At 39.4% G+C, this 19,222-nt stretch overlaps 2 protein-coding genes across 2 annotated transcripts in view; one reads left to right on the forward strand and one right to left on the reverse strand.

The window, feature by feature from the left end:
• Window positions 1–3,029: 3,029 nt before the first annotated feature.
• Window positions 3,030–7,475, reverse strand: ackr3b (atypical chemokine receptor 3b). The gene is made up of 2 exons (XM_079461343.1): window positions 7,350–7,475; window positions 3,030–4,904 (listed from the first exon to the last, which is right to left on the reverse strand). The coding sequence occupies exon 2, from the start codon at window positions 4,863–4,865 to the stop codon at window positions 3,771–3,773; it is 1,095 nt and encodes a 364-aa protein (XP_079317469.1). The 5' UTR covers window positions 4,866–4,904; window positions 7,350–7,475; the 3' UTR covers window positions 3,030–3,770.
• Window positions 7,476–9,615: 2,140 nt separating this feature from the next.
• LOC306896559 (dynein regulatory complex protein 11-like) overlaps window positions 9,616–19,222 on the forward strand; it is a gene marked incomplete at its 3' end in the record, with an annotated part of 32,800 nt that continues 23,193 nt past the window's right edge. Inside the window, exons 1-9 of the mRNA XM_079460663.1 lie at window positions 9,616–9,907; window positions 11,212–11,539; window positions 11,836–11,955; window positions 12,129–12,311; window positions 13,953–14,024; window positions 14,198–14,400; window positions 15,790–15,874; window positions 16,199–16,348; window positions 18,420–18,495. Of these exons, the coding sequence (XP_079316789.1) occupies window positions 9,897–9,907; window positions 11,212–11,539; window positions 11,836–11,955; window positions 12,129–12,311; window positions 13,953–14,024; window positions 14,198–14,400; window positions 15,790–15,874; window positions 16,199–16,348; window positions 18,420–18,495 (1,228 nt within the window). The 5' untranslated portion in view covers window positions 9,616–9,896. The remainder of the gene's footprint in view (window positions 9,908–11,211; window positions 11,540–11,835; window positions 11,956–12,128; window positions 12,312–13,952; window positions 14,025–14,197; window positions 14,401–15,789; window positions 15,875–16,198; window positions 16,349–18,419; window positions 18,496–19,222) is intronic.

Raw genomic sequence — 19,222 nt, forward strand, 5'->3', positions numbered from 1 at the left:
GAGCACTTAACAGTCCATGCATTCCAAATGAAGCAATATCAATCACCAAAGCATTTAACGTCATCTTAATAAAAAAGTTGTTTTTTACTTAGCTGAGAGAGATATTTCATGATTTCCTCAGAGAAAACTCTTCCACAACATAATCCAAATCTAGCTGACTGCATTCAATGTCCATTAAAACAGCAAACTGAGATATATTTGGTGCATTTCTGTGGTTTAAACTCGTTTTTGTTTTCTACACATGACTTCTGCATGCTTATATTAGACTTAGACATTAGACACAGTGTTTTTTTACTCGCCTCAGATGTCCCTCTCAACAGTGCGGCAATGCATTAGGATTGTTTATTTGATTAATTCGCTACGGTTAATACTTACTAATAATCCCTTTTTTCCACAGTGTTCAGCACTATTTTATTGAGAAAATAAAAAAAATAAAAAATGAACACATATAATATAATCTGCCGTACGTTGATCCATCCCTGTTCAAGCCGCAAAATCATAAGCAATGGTGTTGGTGCACATACTGTAATCATTGTGAGTGTAAAGGATCTCTGCTGTCAACAGAAGTGAGAGTTTATATCTTACTGTAACTTCCCTTTTTCTCTAGTGATAATATCCATCAAAGTAGCAGATGGTTATTATTGTATGAGAGGTTAAAAGTGTTTGGGAAGAAAAATGACTCTCATTTGTTTTTACTTCCACTGCTTAAATAAAACAGCCGGGGAAGAAATGGTGTCTCTGTGTGTCATTCCATCCTTTTCTTGTTGCTTTTCCCTCTCTACGTGTTCCTTTTTCTGAAACTAATTTGACCTTGTTGGACATTTTCTGCATAAAAACTAAGTTAAACTTCATTTCAACTGATACTGTGGTTACATGCTAATTTTGTTTAAAAAAACAAGGAAAATAACGTTTGTGCCATCCCAAGCATTTATGTAAATATATCCAGAGACAGAGGTGGTGCTTCTGTAAAAACAATTATCTGTAATAAATATTTTTCAATCATTGTTCTTCTGCCAAAACAACTCATTTCTTTTCATCAAGGACCCTCCTGAGATCATGTGGACCACCTTATCCGCTTTTACACACATCCTGCTAGAATTCAGCTGTTCAATCCATCTCCCCCATTCTCTCAGCTATTATTGGTTTAACATCTCTGCGCAATCAGCTAGAGCCTTAACCCGCACACAAAACATGTGAATTTGAACTTGCGGTCTCATTACCAAACAATAGAAATGTAGAGAGAGTTAGTGCAGTGTTACATGCCTAACACAGTACAGTGGCTGAATGGCCCATTAACTTTTCTCACAGGGTGGTTCCCAGCAGGACGTCTTAATGACCTTAAAGTGCTAATGACCTTTCAGGCTTCACTTTCTCTCCACCTGTAAAGTGATCTCCTAAAACCGACTTTCAGTTTTGGCTGACTCTCAGGGATCTCCGCATCAATCTCTTAGATTTTTTGCACATTACAAACCTCCTTTGCTTGACTTATGAATATTGATTAGACCATGAAACATTCACCCAGTAGTCCTAGCTGGTAAACAAACACTAGACATAAAATGGTTTACTGTTTGCAGGTTCGATCAGCAGTTTGTTTAAACTCCTGACGTCCACCTTTCTCCAATTAAATGTGTCTCAAAAAAACCATGTGACAAATGACAGCATTGACAAAAATACATACAATTTTGCAATGACCCTTTTCAAGCTGGAATAAACAAAGTGATTTGTTTTCAGTACAACTGATAGAACAGTCGGCACTAATTTGACAACACTGGGAAAAGTGGACATATATATGCGGCAACTACCAATAAGAGCGAAGACAGTTGCACCAATCTGAGATACCGTAGAAACTGAGCGAGTTTGATTTATGCATTAATAACCATTCATCTTATTTGAGATTAGAGTGTTTTATACACAAATGCTTCTCTCTGCAGTGTGATTATTTTATCAGAAAGATAATAGACTACTTGTCAACGTAGAATTACAATTTATGTCTATCTATTTTTTATTTGCTTTCTGATCAAATTTTTAAAAGCTACTGTAAGCTGCAATTCAGCAAGGAACCAACATCTGGCAGCAGTACATGCAAATGACCGATAGCCCATGATCCTTCAGTAATAAATCACAATCAGTGGACTTAATAAAGTTGCTCAGGAAGATCTCAATGGAGATGACAACTGATCTGACCTCAAAACGGCAAATGTTATTCTCCTCACAGAGGAATTTATTTTCAAACTCCAGCTTTTGGTCATTTATACACTCACAAATCTTTTTGATCTAGATCACTCTTATGATTCCAGATGTGGACATCACTATACATCCGGATATATTAAGAGGAATGAGAAAGTTCAAAGGATTTCTAGTCACTTTGCTAGAAAATCCTGCTAAATCTTGTTTCTGAAACATCTTTTCCATCAACAAACCAGCTACCATCTTAAATTGGTCAAAGGTGATCTAGAACTGTTTTTTTTCCTATTGCTTTCCTCTACTTTTGTGTTCAACAGAACAAACTCTACTACTATGGTAGTGAATGATGTGATAAAAAGGAGATTTTCACCCGTCTAAAAATCTTTGGCTAAATCATTATTAAAATGTTTGTGTGCATTATGAATCAGTGTTTAACTTGATTTCATTTGTTTTATAAGACAAAATGAGCCTTTATTTTGTATTTACTGGGGACTCTCCAGTGAGGGAACAGTAATAACCATGTGTCAAAATTGAACTCAAAACATGCCCATTTCAAACACCTGGAACTTCTTCTGAACTACAAATGAGAAGCAGAGAAAGCACTTAAAACAGTTGGTATGAATTACAAAATCATTCCACATTTTCAGCCGAAGACAGTGACATACTGAATGAGCCTGAATCCCCCCAACTGTCCCAAAAAGTGTGATGATACTCTACACACTATATGTCCTCTAGAAATCTTGTCAATGATATCTAGGCTATAAAACAATAATTGTTCTTCATGGTTCAAAGGTTTGTGCGTACGGGTTTGAAATGCGAAACAAACATGCACCAGACGATTACAAGATTTATACATCTTTTATTTCAATAGCATATTTGTATATGTCAAAAATACATCAAAATGCTGATCATACACACTGAAGAGTATATAAATATGATATTATTTACAAATCATGTACAAATGCAGCTAGCATGGTTGCTGAAATGCACAACTTATCCAAAAACAACAAGCGTAGCATACAGCATTACATCAATTTACAACAGCTTTATCTAATCTTGATTTGGACCTGTTTCTCTCCACTTTATATTGTTTGGGTTTTCAATATTCCGCTTCCTTTCGCCACAGTCATAGCTAAAATGTGTATGAAACCGTGACCTTTAGTCTAAGCACGCTGGAGACTTGCTGGCTGATGGAGGAAAACCACAGATAAGTGGAGAGAGATATTCAAGTCCTTCTGTGGCTCCTTGTGGCTTTGGGACAGGAAAAGACCCTTTCCACCGATTTCACTACAGTTACAACAAAGCTAACTCACATACAAATCAAATCAGTACAAGTGCTTTCTCAATACATCTATAATGGCCTAAAAATATACAAAAGACATAAACATTCCGGTTTTTAGGGGAGCACAAACTGTATATATAAAAAGTTCTGTTCCATACTTTTACAAAACATCTGATTCTTCATTGCTCTCAAGAGCAAGACATTCAAAATCAAGAATAAACAAGAGTTTATTCCGTCAATTACTGTTTCCAGTTTGTCTCTTTTTTCTAAAGGGTTGGTGTTAGTCAACACCATTGTGGAATTTTCATAATGGGCCCTGGGTCTCCACAGCGGAGTATTCTGTCTCAGACACATGGGAAGCATCGATAAGCCTTGCAAGTCCAGTTTTGGTTGAGTACTTGAATATGAAGGCTTTCATGAGGTCATAGCGGTAATTCTTGTTGATGAAATTGTAGATGATGGGGTTAACACAGCAGTGAAGAAGGGAGAACCATTGGGAGAGATGCAACGCAGCATATAGGACGTTTTCCAGTGTGCAGTTGAATGGCAGAATGTTGAGCAAGGCTAAAGTGTCAAGAAGCAGCGCTCCGTGGTATGGCAGCCAACACACTAGAAAAACCACAATGTAAGTGAAGATGAGGCGTCGGCTGATTCGCCGTTCCTGGTCAGCAGCTGGTTGAACTGTACCGGCCAGAAGGACGTAGAACACGCCGATGACAGGGAAGGGGATGGCAAAGCCTAACATAAAAAAGCTCATCTGGATGCCCACCGTCCACTCCTTCATACTGTCCATGGGGAACACTGGCTTACAAACAGTACTGTCAGAATGGCTTGACTTCACCGCTTGAAGAAAGTAGGTTTCAGGCAGGGCAGCGATCAGGGCCAGCAGCCAAACGCCAACACAGATGAGCTGTCTGGTTCTTTTCTTCTTCTGGCTGGGGCCGTCTCCAAAAAGTGTCACAGACAGGTAGCGATCCACACTCATGCAGGTGAGGAAGAAGATACTGCTGAAGAGGTTGACGCTGAAGATCAGATGTGTGATTTTGCACATGGCATCTCCAAAGGGCCAATGGCCGAGCTGAAGAAGAGAACTGATGGAGACCGGAAGAGTGGCAACCACACAGAGATCAGCGATGGCCAGGTTGAGGATATACAAGTGAGTCTCGTAACGGTTCCTCTCAGCTCGCACGTTCACCCACACCACCAGAGCATTGGCAGCCAGGCCGATAATGAAGAGGAAGATGTAGAGAATCGAAAGGGCGTAGAGCAAGGCTCTCTGGCTGAAGACGCTGTGACACACCTCGCCAACAACGTGGGACATATTATCATCCAGAGTTGAGAAGTTCAGATCACCCAGGACATCCAAAATGTCATTGAAGTCATTCATGTTCACACTCATCTTGGACTGGTGTTCCTATTGGGACACTACCGTGGTAACCTGAAATGAAAAGAAATTCGCTATTACAACACATCGGAAAGAAAAACACAGAAGGAAACCAATTAAACACAGAGGGACCGAAATAGGCATAACAAAGAAAGTTTATTTATAAAACAGACAAAATCTGAAACATCTCAAAACCAACACAGTCCCGTGTCAGAGTGCAGGACCTTCTGTCGTTTAAGGGGATTTCTTTCCTGAAGAGCACCCTTCATAGAGTTATTTCCCAGGGTTACTGGGTAGCTTTATGAGGAACACGTTCTTATTAACACTTGCAAAAGATGAGAATTATTGACACCTAAATAAAATCTAATATTTCACAGTATAATCAGTTTTAGGGTCAGAATTACAATTAGGATCAAAATTAGGTGCCCAGTTGCTTTAGTACGCCTCTTCTTGAATAATCAAACAACATATTGCATAAAGGAAAAGTAATAGTAATAGTGCTTCAACACCCTGCGGCTGTGATATCCCATTGTTGAACATAAGGACTAAACGCCCGACAGCAAAACTGAGATGGTTGAGAAAAACATTGTTGGCGTCCTCTGTTGTCAAGCTGTGACCCAGTAAAAAGCTAACCACACATCCCTGACAAATGGGGGGCAGTTTGGCCATACAAAAATTTCAGCCAAACCAACAGGTCACGTGAGGGAGTACAAAGATAAAGAGCAGAATGCACCGCTACTAGAGAAATCATAGAGACTGATGCCGGTTTCGAGTGAGTCAGGTCATAGACAGAGAGAAGGGCAGACGGCTGCTGCTCCCTCTGTGACAGAGGGGTGAAAGGTTCTTTTCTCAATATGATATGCTCAGCTTGAGATCTGGATGCTGGGCTTTGAACTGCCAGAGGTTGAAGAAAACAGAGAACAGCCACGTTGGTGCGGTGTTGAAGTTTTTCTCAAAAACAGATGCACACACGTTTCTAATCACAAATTTTCGATCTTCAACCCCGAAGGTAGTGTGTGTGATATCTCAGGATGCGTCAATAAAAACGTTGGCAAGTATTCTTGTAACCAAAACTTGTGCAGTGAAGCATAAATGATAAACACAGCAAAACTTTTTTCAAGTAAACATTAGGGACGTTAAACAAGATATCAGTTTACAAATAGCCTGGCATGAAGTGAAAAAGATACGTCAACCCCGTAGTGTGTTTTGCTAAAGAACCATCAAGCGATGGTGAATTTGCTTATTTTCATTCCAAATCAACCAGCTGTTTTGACCTTGGAACACCGTTAGCGCTTAAGCTTAATATCATTAAAGGGAATATGAGACGATGCACAGCTGCGCTAATGCATCCTGTGATCCTTGGTTTCTGCAAGACAAAGCTTGTTGTGTCTTCTCCAAAACAAAAACAGAGCTGCTTTCCACCCTGACATCCATTTCATATAAAATAGTTACCAGGTGCATTGAAAAAATCAGGTGCAATAAAATGTGACGGTCCATTAGAGACGGCCCCAAGTGCCACCGTCATGTCCCCCGCCTTGTTGTAAAACTGTTGCGTTTACACTGCTTAAACACAGCGTCTCCCTCACCTGATCTCACGGCCCTAGGCAGCAAGCACACTTGCACAAAGAGTTTGCTGTGTGGACACAGCGACTCTCCACGCTGTCCCCTTCTCACACCCTCCTTCCCCCATTCTCTCTGTCTCTCTCACTTTAAGTCCCCTGAAACTCAGCATTGTTTCACTCCCAAGTGTTTAGCAATCATGAAGGAAAGGAATTATCAGTAATGTATAAAGCATGAAATATTCTTTCTAAATCACTGAAAGTTAGCTAAAGGCTTGAAATTAGATTTCAATATTTACAATTTGGATCAATTAATCCCTGATCAACTTAATGTATGAACTGAAGAGGAAAAACTGTACAGTTTATAAACCTTATCGCCAACCACATTCACAGAGGTGGGGCGTTTTAATTAAAGAGGTGAACACTGGTCAATATAACTGCTCTACAGACTAGAGCAGAACAAATTATTTTACTTTTTTATAAAGGTCTACTATAAGAGCACCACATATAAATCAACAGAAATGAATCTACCAAATCGTGCACTTTTAATGTAGCCTACAAGAGTGCATATCTCTGCATATTTACCAATGTAAAAGTTCATTCATTTGGAATTACATCAAGTGTAATCGGGGGTTGGTATTAAAGGGCTAAATCCGCGGGATGGGACCCTAGTAATCCACACCACCAAATGAGAGTGCTTGGGTTTTAAAAGAATGCTTTCAAGTACCTTAACTTCCAACTTGTACTAATAAGAACAAGATACTTGGGGCTTTAAGGTGAAATCCCGTTGTCACGTCTTCCCCAAACTTAAAGGCTATTCAAGCAAATTTTGAAAGTATAAGCTTTAACGGAGCCGACCCGATGCGCGCTTTAAAGGGCTGCATTTATAATAATAAAAAACACGCTCGCTCACAAATAAAGACGGGAAAAATATACTTACACTCTTTTCTGCGCCTTGATTTTGAAATGTAGTCGTTTGTTGAAGAGAATGACAAATTGTTGTATCCGCACAGATAGTGTAGCGCTCCCTCGGAGGATGGCGTGATTGTCCCTCTGCGCTCCGGCTGCACTTGCTGATATACTGCTGCGAGTTACGCCTCCCGAGGCCGATCGGAAAAGTGAATCACTTGAGTTTCTGTCCAACAACAATGTGAATGGCGGACGTGCGACACATCGGATTTCCACTCCCTTTTTAAATAGCCATATAAACAAAAACGACGATTCAAAACTCAGAATAAGCTTTTGTGTTTTTTTTCGCACGAGAGTTGTTTAGAGGAATCAAAGGTGCACACGCATGCGAAACTTTCATCGAGCGCTTATCGTATATGTTTCACAGTATGAATTTCTTGCAATGTGCAATACTCATTATACTAGGCTATATAGTCTGTTACAGTTTAGCTATTCTTTAATGCCTCGGATAAAGCTGGATTTCTTTGACATTATTGAATACACACCGTTCATTTGCTTGCTTATTATAAGCATTTTTGTCTTATAATATTATTAATGAGCATTTCAAATAATTAGAAATGTATTTTTATTAAAATTGTGTTCGACATAACTAGCCTACTGCTCTGACAAGCTTTACTCTATGACACAGTAAATATAAGAATAAAGTTAAAAAGTACACTGCAGTGTAATATATAGGATTTAAAATATGTTCCGATATTAATTTTCATAGAATAGGCTGCAAGTGGAAGCAGGTGAATTTTGTTTTGTTATTTTTCCTGTCTCGAGCCAGTTTCATTCTCTTTGCATCCTCTTGGCAATGCCTCAAAGACTGCATGCAGCAGTTTTAATTTAGGCACAAGGATGTTCACCTGTTTGAGTCTTCAGCTGGCCCTATATGTTCTGACTAAACACAGTGCCTGTGCTTGTGTATGGCAAGCTTAAAATGTGGAAACTGAAACAATTTTAAGGGATTTATTCATTCATTTGTTTGTTTGGAACTATTTTTATTGTAGAGGCAACAGTATAAAGGAAAGCGTCATTGGACTTCCGTTATAGCAGTGTGAGAGAATTGATGGAACAGAGATAAGCTGAATGCAACCAAAACATTCATGTGGGAAAATATTGAATCTTTGCCAGCATTATTTTTTGATTGGGTGAATAATAGATTAGTGTACTTAGTAAACACCTGCTGGAAACAATACACTTAATTTCATGAGCCAGTAAACACCCGGAAAGGGGAAATACACATTAAATGTACTGTATATGAACATGCTAAGAATTTCCATAACAATTCCCACCTTGAGTTAGACTATACAGGATGGAAATTCTTTTTGTGAGAATGCATAGAAATCCAGCAGCTCAAAACATTTGGTTTTAGTTAGTGGTGTAGTCAAACCGAGACATGTTCCAAATTAGAGATTGTTAAAATAGACTTTCCATCTTATTAAGTTTTCACTGAAGTCTGTTCTTTGTGCCTGACTATAAAGCTGGGCGGAAAGGATAGGTTTTCATGAAAAAAATGTTTTTTGGATCTAAATGCTTTGATGGATTGATACAGTCTGTTTATAAAACAAAACATCACATATTTCTGACAACCTCATTGATGACAGTTTTATTCCATAGGTCATAACATATTGATACACTAGAGCCCGTTGTATTCCAGATAGATCATCTGTCTCACATATAACAGAGAGACAGATCATATAGCACTCTTATAAAAAACTATTGTCAATGGTTGGACCACCAAGAAGGTAGACGACAAGGACTAATGATGCATCCATTGATAAATAAATTTCACAGCGGACTTCCACAGTCTGCGCCTAAATACCTTCGTGCCCACATGCTCCTTTTGACTATTGAATTCAAACAGTGTGTCGCAGACTGCAGATACCAGCGTTGGACTATAAGTCACTTCTAAAGTCAGAACAATCATTTCTTAACATGCTGCGTCAGAAAAAAACTTGTCTCCCCAAACTGCTTAACAAATGGCCGAATTCTATTCATACATTGAATGAGCTGAGCTACGCAAGCGCGGCGTTGCGTTGCACAGCGGGATGGCAAACAAGAGCTTGTTAGTAACAGAGGCTTGACATGTCGGATAAGATAAGAAAATGATCAAAAAAGACTAGTTAGAACTATTGAGAATCGCTTAAGGCATTGTAGTTGATAGAGTATTGTATTCCGTTTTTAAGACTGTCTCCGCAGCGCGCGTATGAGATGAGTTTTATTTAGAAGCTCAGTGAAGAGGCTTTGATCTCGTTGCCATGGCAGCTGTCAGAGGCGCAGCTCAAAACCACGGGTTGCTGCAGCCTGTCCAGCGCGATGCTTTAGTCCAACTAATTAGAAGTTCTTAGCTGATAGCAATAAATGTCTTACTGCTCGAATGTTGAGGTGATATCCTTTAGGCTACTCGACACTGAAGTCTCGAATGCTGCGGATGGTGATTTGTTTTGTGTTCTTCCTGATATTCGATTGCAATAGCCTACCTTCTAAACTACAGCCTACATGAACCTGTAGCTGTTTTGGAATCCCTCCAAGAATGTCGCAAAGGTGAGTAATATCTGCCATTTACTTTGTGCGCTTTATTGCAAAACGGGAATGTAGGTGTGATGCCAAAAAACGTTCCAGTGTTTATATTTAGGAAAACCAGTGTAATGTCGGGGTAAAAGTGTACGAATAAACACCTGTTTGATTAGAATGATTTCATAACAGAATTTATTTTGCATGAGGAAAAAGCAAAACAAGAAATGTGCAGAAGTTCGAAAACAAACGCCTACGAGAAAGTTCACATTGTATTGCAGTTCCTATGACAACATACACCCATTCACAGATGGGACCCATTCGAATTAACGTTGGTGTGGGTGGAAGGGAGTTATTGTAAACCTACACATTTTAATAGTGGTGCACACATTAAAAGTTTTTCAATAAATATTGTATAGATTACGTCAACGGGGGAATGTTCCTTGTCTCATTTAACTGCTTTTCATTTTTATCTGGAAAATCTAAAAATATCTAAAAACACTTCTTTCTTCTTGTCTGGTATATTTATTATAGCCTATCTTTAAGTGCTACTTCCCTATTTTTTGAAAATGTTCTTTAACAATCACCCTTCTTACCACAGCTCCTCCCCAAATCCCCCACCCCTGCACTAACCGTGCCTTCCCCTCCTTTGATTTTGCCATCCCTACAATTTGAGCAGCTCTTGGCAGTGCTAATGCCCAGAGGGGAACAATACTGTATGGCCCTATCAGAATAAGAAAAGAAGGTGGTTTCACCCTCGCCATGAACTCTTTCAACAATCACAAAAGGAGCACCCACACACAAGCGAGTCAAAGAGGTCAAAGGACATCTGTGGAATTCATGTGTATTCATCTTTAGAAAATGAAGAGTGAAAAATCATCTTTGTCAGGGGATTTCTTTCATTATGGGGCTTGATAAGATGACCTTTGGTGAATTTATTGCTTATGCTGTGGTTTTGCAATAGGTTCACAGCAGCGCTATATTGACCTGAGGGTCTTGAAATTAATGGATGGGAAAACATTCCCAAAGGGCAGGTTCTCTCAACAGGTGTAATTTGGTCTGTTAACAGGTACTACTGCAAACTGAGGCTAAACCTGTCTTGTTAGGTCATGAAAAACTTACATTTAAAATATTTGATGTATTGATATAAAGACACTTAAAAGAAGCAATTCCTTTAAGGTTTTTAGGAAGTGTGGAGAACACGCAATCTTTTATTCACATTTTTAAGATAAAAGAAGATAAAATAAATAACTGTCAACCACAATCTGATATTTACAAGTGAAATGAAAACAATGAAGTTAGTTCTAACTTAGTTCTCTTGTCCTTTCCTCCAGTTCTTATGGCCGAATGTGGGCTGCTGCTCAGGGTGCCCTGGAAAACCTTTTGGAGGATGAATCTCCCACAGTGCAACTCCGTCCTCAAAAGGATCGTCTGCAGGTCTTCCAGACGTTGGCCACTTTTTACCTGCGCTACCTGAAGATATTCCGTTCCCTGGAGGAGGTTTATGATCAGATCTTTCACCCGCAGAAGAGACATGTGGTGCACCAGGTTCTCGAGGGGGTGATGGGGAGACTTGTAGAGCTGAAGAATGAGATGGTGGAGCTGGAGTACTCAGAGTTTCACTACTTTGATGACATTTTGCAGGACTTCAAGATGACTCCTGTGAGTGACATAATAACACTTAATAAAATACATAAGCACAGAATGCTGGAGTTGTTTTGGTCTCTTCTGGTTGTAGAACCAGAAAGTGTGCCTCGAGGGAACATGAAAGATTTGGCCTTGTGTGAGATTTAAGTGCTCAATGTCAAAGAGGATTTTGGGGAAACTAAGTCACTTGTTTTTCTTTGAATTTTGTGAAAGCTAATTGGGGTCACTAGTGCACTGGTAATACTCTCTGGCCACTTGCACATGTGGCCTTAGGGGTTTAATGGCTGAGAATAGTTTATGTCTTATTATAGGAGGATCTTGAGGTGCCTATTCCACGTTATTTTGTGAGAGAAACAATGCGGGCACTCAAGGAGAGAGAAAAGATGCTGGCTCATATTTTGACGTCTGGAGGGCATCAGGAACATAAAACGGTAAGCACTATGGAGCACTATGTCAATCCCATCAAGCAAATCTTAAAAGAAAAGTTATACTTCAGAATCCTCAAAAATGACTTTCAATATATTTAACAGAATCACAGTAATGCATGTAAAATAATCTCTTGTTGTGTGGCAAACACAGTGAACGTCTGTATTTGGTTTAGCAGGTGACAGTTCAGTCCATGTCTATGGAGCGAGCCGTGTGGTTGCTGCAGGTCAGCGAGCGAGCTCGCCAGGGAAGACTGAGAGCTCATTTCATGAAGACGATTCATCAGGAAGAGCAAAGAAGACAAAATGGGGAAAGTTCTAACATGCCGGACCCTGACCTGGCAGCCACATGCATTCAGAAGGTATCAGGCAACACCTGATTTTCAACAGAAAGTTTTTCCCCAGGTTTTCATAAAACTACAAATTGAAGGTGTACTTCAGAGAATTTTGTTGGAATGTGAGACATTAAAATCTATTTTGTTATAGTTTCAGCAAGGCTATAGATAAATCATAACATTTTCATCATAAACATATCATTGGGTAGCTTGCATCTAGTCATCCCTATACCTTATGTTCAACATAATATTTTTTGTTTGGAGTTTATATATATTTAGGAGATTGTTGTGTGCTATTGTCACATACTGTACTAGGGATGACTTTCCATGTATATTTCCATGTTTGTATTATTACATAATACTTTTGTAAAAAAAATAGCTTAGTAAATATTTGATTAGAAATAATTGAAAATATATTTGGTAATGCAAATACAAATAGTAATTTTTCATAAATCTTTTATTATACTTATATTTTCAAACATTTAAATATTTTTTTATTAAGAGAATGTAAAAATGATCGCCAACTGCCCCAATATTACATTTAAGTTGATGCCCAGTCTGTGCCTGAACTCAAACGATAAGGTCAGGCCTCTTATCACAGTCATCTGTTGTCACATTTGACATGAAGTCTTCTTTCAAAGGACTATGAATGTCATGCGATCCCACCCAGGCATAAAATATATATGTCAGACTCTGCTGTGATGATAACGTAGGCCCTTTGGCAGGAGGATGGAGATTAGCATTGTAGTGCTGAGAGATTGCGAAAAAAAAAAGAATTCCTGGATTTTAGCTCTTCTTTTTCAATACCATTCTTATCGTGAAATCTGAGCTCGTACATCCTGACGTCTTTTTTAGTAAGTGTTCGCTACGGTTGGTGAACCCAGACATTGATGTAGCCTGAAAGAGACAGCAGATATGATTTGGAGATCTAAAGTTTTTTTTATATAATGCAGGTGTGAAGCAGACATTGCTGAGTGAAATGGTTCTACATATTAAGTACTTGTACATACATGAATCTCAACATTGTAGCAAATCAGTAATTCATTTTGATATACTGTGGCTTAATAAACATGCATTTTCTACTGTGTTGGATTGCCGCGTGCGATTAGAGGGGGTGATTAGAGGGGGCTCTTACACTGCAGGGTTGGTCAGAAAGTCTAATCCTCTAGCTGTAGCTCGTAGTAAAGTAGATTTCTGAAACCTTGGAGACGTACGTAATCCTCTTTATTCAGACAGAGGTTGTTGTTTCAGTTAAGTAAGAAGAAAATCTTAAAAGAAATCTAGGAACTAATTGAAAGTTCTTGTCTGCATTCTTTGTACATGGACTGTGAGCTGAGCCTTGAGATTGATTTCGCATTATGAACCACCTCACATTCCTCACTGACTAACTGAAAAAATTAATTCAATTTATCAGATTCAACTTTTGGATATAAGACTATTGTGAATTTACCTTAAGGAAAATTCACACAGATCCAAAAAACAAACGTTTGTCAGACCAGCGTGAATTGGCCTTAAAAGTCTACTGTGACTATAGAATAGTGTTCGCCAGATAACACAGAACAGATGAATGGTCTTGATGTCAGAGTGATAATATCATTTCTGGAATGAGTCCTCAGCCTTTGTTGTTGATTTCCCATGCAATGATGATGTTTTTGCTCCAACCTGTAGGTGTGGCGAGGGTATCGAGACAGGAAAAAAGTCAACAAGGAACATCTTGAGGAGATGATATTTCTAGGAATGGTAAAAACTTTGCCAGTGTACTGTTTAGGAAAAGTCATTTCGTGTCATTTTCAATTCTAATAAATTCAAATCGTGTTTTTTTACATTTTCTAGTAGCCTACACATGGTTCATTTGATCTATTATTCTGATGCAAAAAACATGAATTTATTTGTTCTTGGTGCCCCGTTTGCAGATACCAGCCCAGCAAATGACACCCAGCCCAGCCCATTTGCGTGCCCAGCAAGAGAAAGACAGCAGACGCAGGGTGCAGGAGCAACATGAGATTGAGTACCAGAAAGCCCTGGTTAACATTAAAGAGTCTGTGCAGACTGTGGACGGACCAGATATTAAGGAAACCCTGCAAGAACAAATTCGCCAGTGGTTTATCGAGTGTCGGTAAGATTCACAGCAAAAAAACACAAAGCCACAGATACATAAAGCAGGCGTTTAAACTAAACCAAAAAATTTTTTTTTGATTTTTTAGTAAAAAATAAGCAGCAGGTCACTATTAATCATAAGCTGCTACCTCTTAGACTTCCCCTCAGCCAACATCTCCTTTAGCTAATCCGCTAATTTTGCTCCACATTCACAAAAGCTTTCACTCCATCCTCGTCCATTCAACCCATTATTTTACTCTAATTGTGAAGTGCATTCCAAGCCTGTTTCGTCTCTTCCTTTTGTCCAGAGGTTGGAATGTAAGCAGTCAACGCGATGGTCACTTTTACCCAGGGCTGTTTATGCTAACCTAATGCTTGTGCTGTTAGTGTGTGCGCGGCGCAGAGTGAGACTGGGCTGATTAGTGCATTCCAGGCTGATTTACGGCCCGCCATCGCATGCTGCTGCCCATTAGCGTGGGGACAACAGTCATAAGTCATCTCAGTTGGACAACACTAGTTGGGGGGGCAAGTTCAGTAGCTTTGTCTCTGTTTAGCGGCCCCTCTCTCCGGCCCCTTCCAGTGACCTTGCTGGGCTCCCGCTGGTTGTTTAAGGGACGTCTGCGATACCAGGTCAGGACCCACAAGGTGAGGTATGTTGGTGTGGTTTCCATGTGCTGATTAAGTGGAAGAGGTGAAGGTGCATCACTGAACAGCCAGGAAGACAAGCAAACAGGACACAGGCGCATTGTGGGCTTGTATGATTATTCAATTTTCCATCAAGCTTAAAACAACACATGCTTAAATGGGCACTTGAAATCGAGCCATGGGGAGTTTGCTTAACTACGAGCTTAATCCCTCTATTCAAGAATACAAGACATATTTGAGTAATCGTATATTTGCACATCTCCCTTTTGTGTTTCGGGGCAGCCATATAACATCTAGTGCTCAGTTTGGTGAAATACAATCCATCTGTGTTACAGTAGTAGAGCTTCCAGTGTGGGGTACAACATGGGAGGTGAGGTTCAGTTGTGCTACTGATTAAGTTAAGCTCAGACTGGACACTTTTACCATGTTATTTGAAACCTGTCTCAGGTCCCCTGAGAGGTCAGTGCTGGACCTGGCTAATGTAACCTCCCCATGTGTGAAGTTCATAGTTCAAATATGATTGATTTCTCTTTATTCTCACAGGCTGCTTTATTTACCTATATATGTTCTCACTGACATGAAGTCTTTCTTACCTCATTTTAAAAAATCTGTGAGGTAGTTGTGTGTCTCGGAAAGCGTTCTTATGATTGTATCTTTGTTTTTGGCAGGAAATTTTAAGAAATTCCTAATTAAGTTGATGAGTCATTTGTAGGTGTCTCAGTCAGGATGTGTGTTTTATTCTGGTTTCCGTTTTGTATTTAAGTGATGCTACGGGGAAGTTCCCTGACTTTCCAAGTGCTGAGGATGGAGGATCTGCATCCATATTTGCTCAGAAGACACCAGAACAGGTTAATACAGTGAAATGAAGATAATCCATATGTTAATTACAGTATATCTATGACTCATTTTAGACTAAAGAGACTAACCAATACAAACAATTACGAGAAACTTTCAGTCACCTTTATTTACTTTCTCAATAGTCTAAAGAACCATTTTCCACTACAAAGAACCTTTGGTGACACAGAAATGGATGTTAAAGGTTCTATATTGAACCACTCAGCCAAAAATGGCATTGTTCCTCAATTGCATCATGAAGAACCTTTATTTTGAAGTGTTTTCCAGATGCAGACCAGCATTCTTTATTTTATTGTTTGTTTGTACATGTTTTGAAGGTGGCTGCTGAACTCGCTGCTAAAGAAGCAGAAAGGGAAAAGAAGAAAAAGTCGAAAGGAGAGAAGGACAAAAAAGGGAATGACCGCAAAGAGAAGAAGAAAGAGAAGAAAGGGAAGATGAAAGGGAAAAAGGGGAAAGAAGATGCAGAGGTGGGTCAAATCTTGATAAAACAACTTCTAGGTTGCACAAAAGAAATCAATAAAGGCTTTTTAAGTATCTGTATCTGCAGAACTAAATCAGCTGATTCAGCACTTTTAGTGTCTGACATCTCATGTGACCGCTGTGGTCATGCCCACACACAGTGAAAGACACTTTGGTTAAACTGCATGTAGAGAATTTAAACAGAGAGCTGTTATTTATGGCAAGTTGGTTGGTTGTCGCTTTCAGTTTCTCTGTTGAGTGTTTTCATGTTTCTGTAACATTTAACATCCGAACTTAGGCGTGTTCGCACTATTTCGCGAATTTGCATTACAGATAGATGAAAGCAGGTTTACAGGCGTTGTTCAGTAGATCACATCTGGGGAGTTCACCAATTCACACATTTCCCTGTTCCCAGCTTAGAAAAAATACATTCCTTGAAAATACTCTGTATGCTCATATTATCATGCATAAATAAACATTTAAAAGCATTTAAAAAGCTTAAATATCAATGGTAAATATCAACAGTTGCCAGGGTTCAGTTCAGGGTTAAGATGAGGAACGTGAGGATGCTCGTTTGTTAAACTCATCCACTGACACCGGAAATATCTGTGATTTCAGTAAGGCGTTTCTTGAATGTTCCACCAAGGTTTCACTCGATAACCTCTTGCCCTCCCTATTCAGAACTCTTCCTCTCATTACACACGGGGGCAGTTTCTATGATCTCTGATATGACATCCAAATTCCTGTTCTTCCTATTTGGGTGTGTTGTCTACAAAGAAAAATCTGATATATTTGCTTTAAGTTATGATGAAATCAGAAACAAGTAATGTATTAATTCAGAATCTGTCTTTCATGTTAAAGTGATTTAGTGCAGTTTTAAATTCTCTATGCTGACCTCTGAGCATCATATACTGACCGGTGGGAAATGCAAGCCAGTCAAGCGGTCAAAATGCTCACTCACTCTGATTGGCTGCGTTCCGGAGGTTGAGAATGGAGCCTTTGTTCCTGCCCCTTCTCCTTCATAAAACCACCTGTACTCCTGATTGGAGAGCCGAGGCACTGATATGTGCTCACAATGAGGTTAAAGGAGCGATCTGACCCTTTTCAAACGCTCACATCCTGTCTGAAAGCTAAGCCTTTCAAAAGATTGTTAAGGAATTTTGTCAAGGCTCTTATGTTGGTCTAGTTCAAACCCAGTTAAAAATTTCAAGTGCCACTCAATGGAGGCAGTAACAAATGCATAGTCTGCCAAAGGCATAGTAAGAGCTAAAATAATGTGAATGTTTTGGAGAATAAGGATGTTATCTAAATATTGTTTAGTCAATATTTAATATTTTAGTTGCTGTTACCTGATACCAAATTCAGGTCCAGCGTAACAAAATATCAGCTTAAAAACGTTAGTTACATAGTTTTATATGGTGTTGATTGAAATGGACATTATTTTGCTCTACAGGTTCTCTGAGAAAATCTGCTGGATTAATTTAGAAGTTCTGTCTCATGCCTCATGAATAATCATAAAACACTGCTCCGCATTACCAGGCACTTAAAGTCCTTTTATATTTTCAGATGGATTTCTGTCTCTTTTGGGGGTCATTAGATGCTAATGGAGGAATGTGTTTAAAGTATAACATGTCCATTTGGCGTATTCCTTTAAAAACAATCCACTCCTGGGCAGACGCACTCTGTGTGCGCCTACGACGTACAAGCCAAACATTTGCGTGAGTACGAGAAGACGTTGATTTACTTTTAATGTGCGACCCCTTGTTGAGAGAAAGGAAAACAGGAGATATCGTAAATCATGGTCGCAGCATCACACTCTGCCCCCGCCGAGTATTCACATCATTAAAATGCCAGCGCTGACAGTGACCCCGGACCAGAGCAGCGTGCAAGACCGCCGTCCTGGGAAGAGCTTTGATCTGCCCTCAGATAGAATCAGAGTCATGGCAGATTTATCCATAACGTGATTTAAATCGTTTCTGAAAACTTTCCTTGTAACCTTAATAAGTTCATAAATACCGTAAAGCATTGATGTTGTGCTTATGGAGGATTCATTTTGATTAAAACGGACTGTTTTTGCAGGAGGAGGAGCAGGGCTGGAAGATGACTCCCAGTAACTTCCTTCCTGCAGTAGTCGAGGGAACAAAACTGTACAAAGGTGAGTGGAAGATGGCAGCTAAATGGATGCCTGTCTAGAAAAATTTAAGATGAAGTGTGAAATTTCACCAAATAGACTGTCTATTGGTTTGTCTGGAATCTTCCTTTGTCCTGAACAGGGAAGCCGATGCAGTTCAGTGGATGGCTGCAGTATAGGTTATAAACATGAGTTTAGGGATCTACCTGTTTGATCGACCAGCGGCAGATGGGAAAATGTTTAAAACTTGGCAGATGCTGTTATTAAAACCGACTTATAGTACATTCAAGGTACTGTAAGTTTTATTAGTATAGGTGTTTCCCTGCGATCCTAAGTCAATCCTCTACCACGTCAGAAACACTTGAAGTAACTGAAGTAACACTTTATGGCTTTTTTCCCCATCAAATGAGTCATTGTTAGTATCTCAATACCATGTCAACAATGTTTGTGTAAGGTCACAACGTGACGTGATGTGTTTGGAATACATCTACATAACCAGTAATGATAGGGCCATGTCAGTTTATGTAAAGAGGACACCTTTATCCTTCTCTCTAACTTTCTGTCTGTCAGTCTTCTTTGACTACAGATAAGTTTTCCTGCCCTCTCATTAAAACGAGTCTCCTGACGCCACATTGCAGTCCAGCTCCTCCACATTCTATAATCAACAGCAGTTGTCTGTCAACTCTCTAGCTGCCGTGGTTTAATGGCAAGCAGCATTTTTAAAGCCTTAAAGGAAGTGAAAAGACTGGAC

The sequence above is a fragment of the Barbatula barbatula genome (genome assembly GCF_947034865.1).
Source record: "Barbatula barbatula genome assembly, chromosome: 7".
NCBI lineage: Eukaryota > Metazoa > Chordata > Actinopteri > Cypriniformes > Nemacheilidae > Barbatula > Barbatula barbatula.

What these genes read in the sequence shown, in the direction of transcription:
- ackr3b (XM_079461343.1), bottom strand. Translation starts at nt 4,865, where the DNA reads ATGAGTGTGAACATGAATGACTTCAATGACATTTTGGATGTCCTGGGT.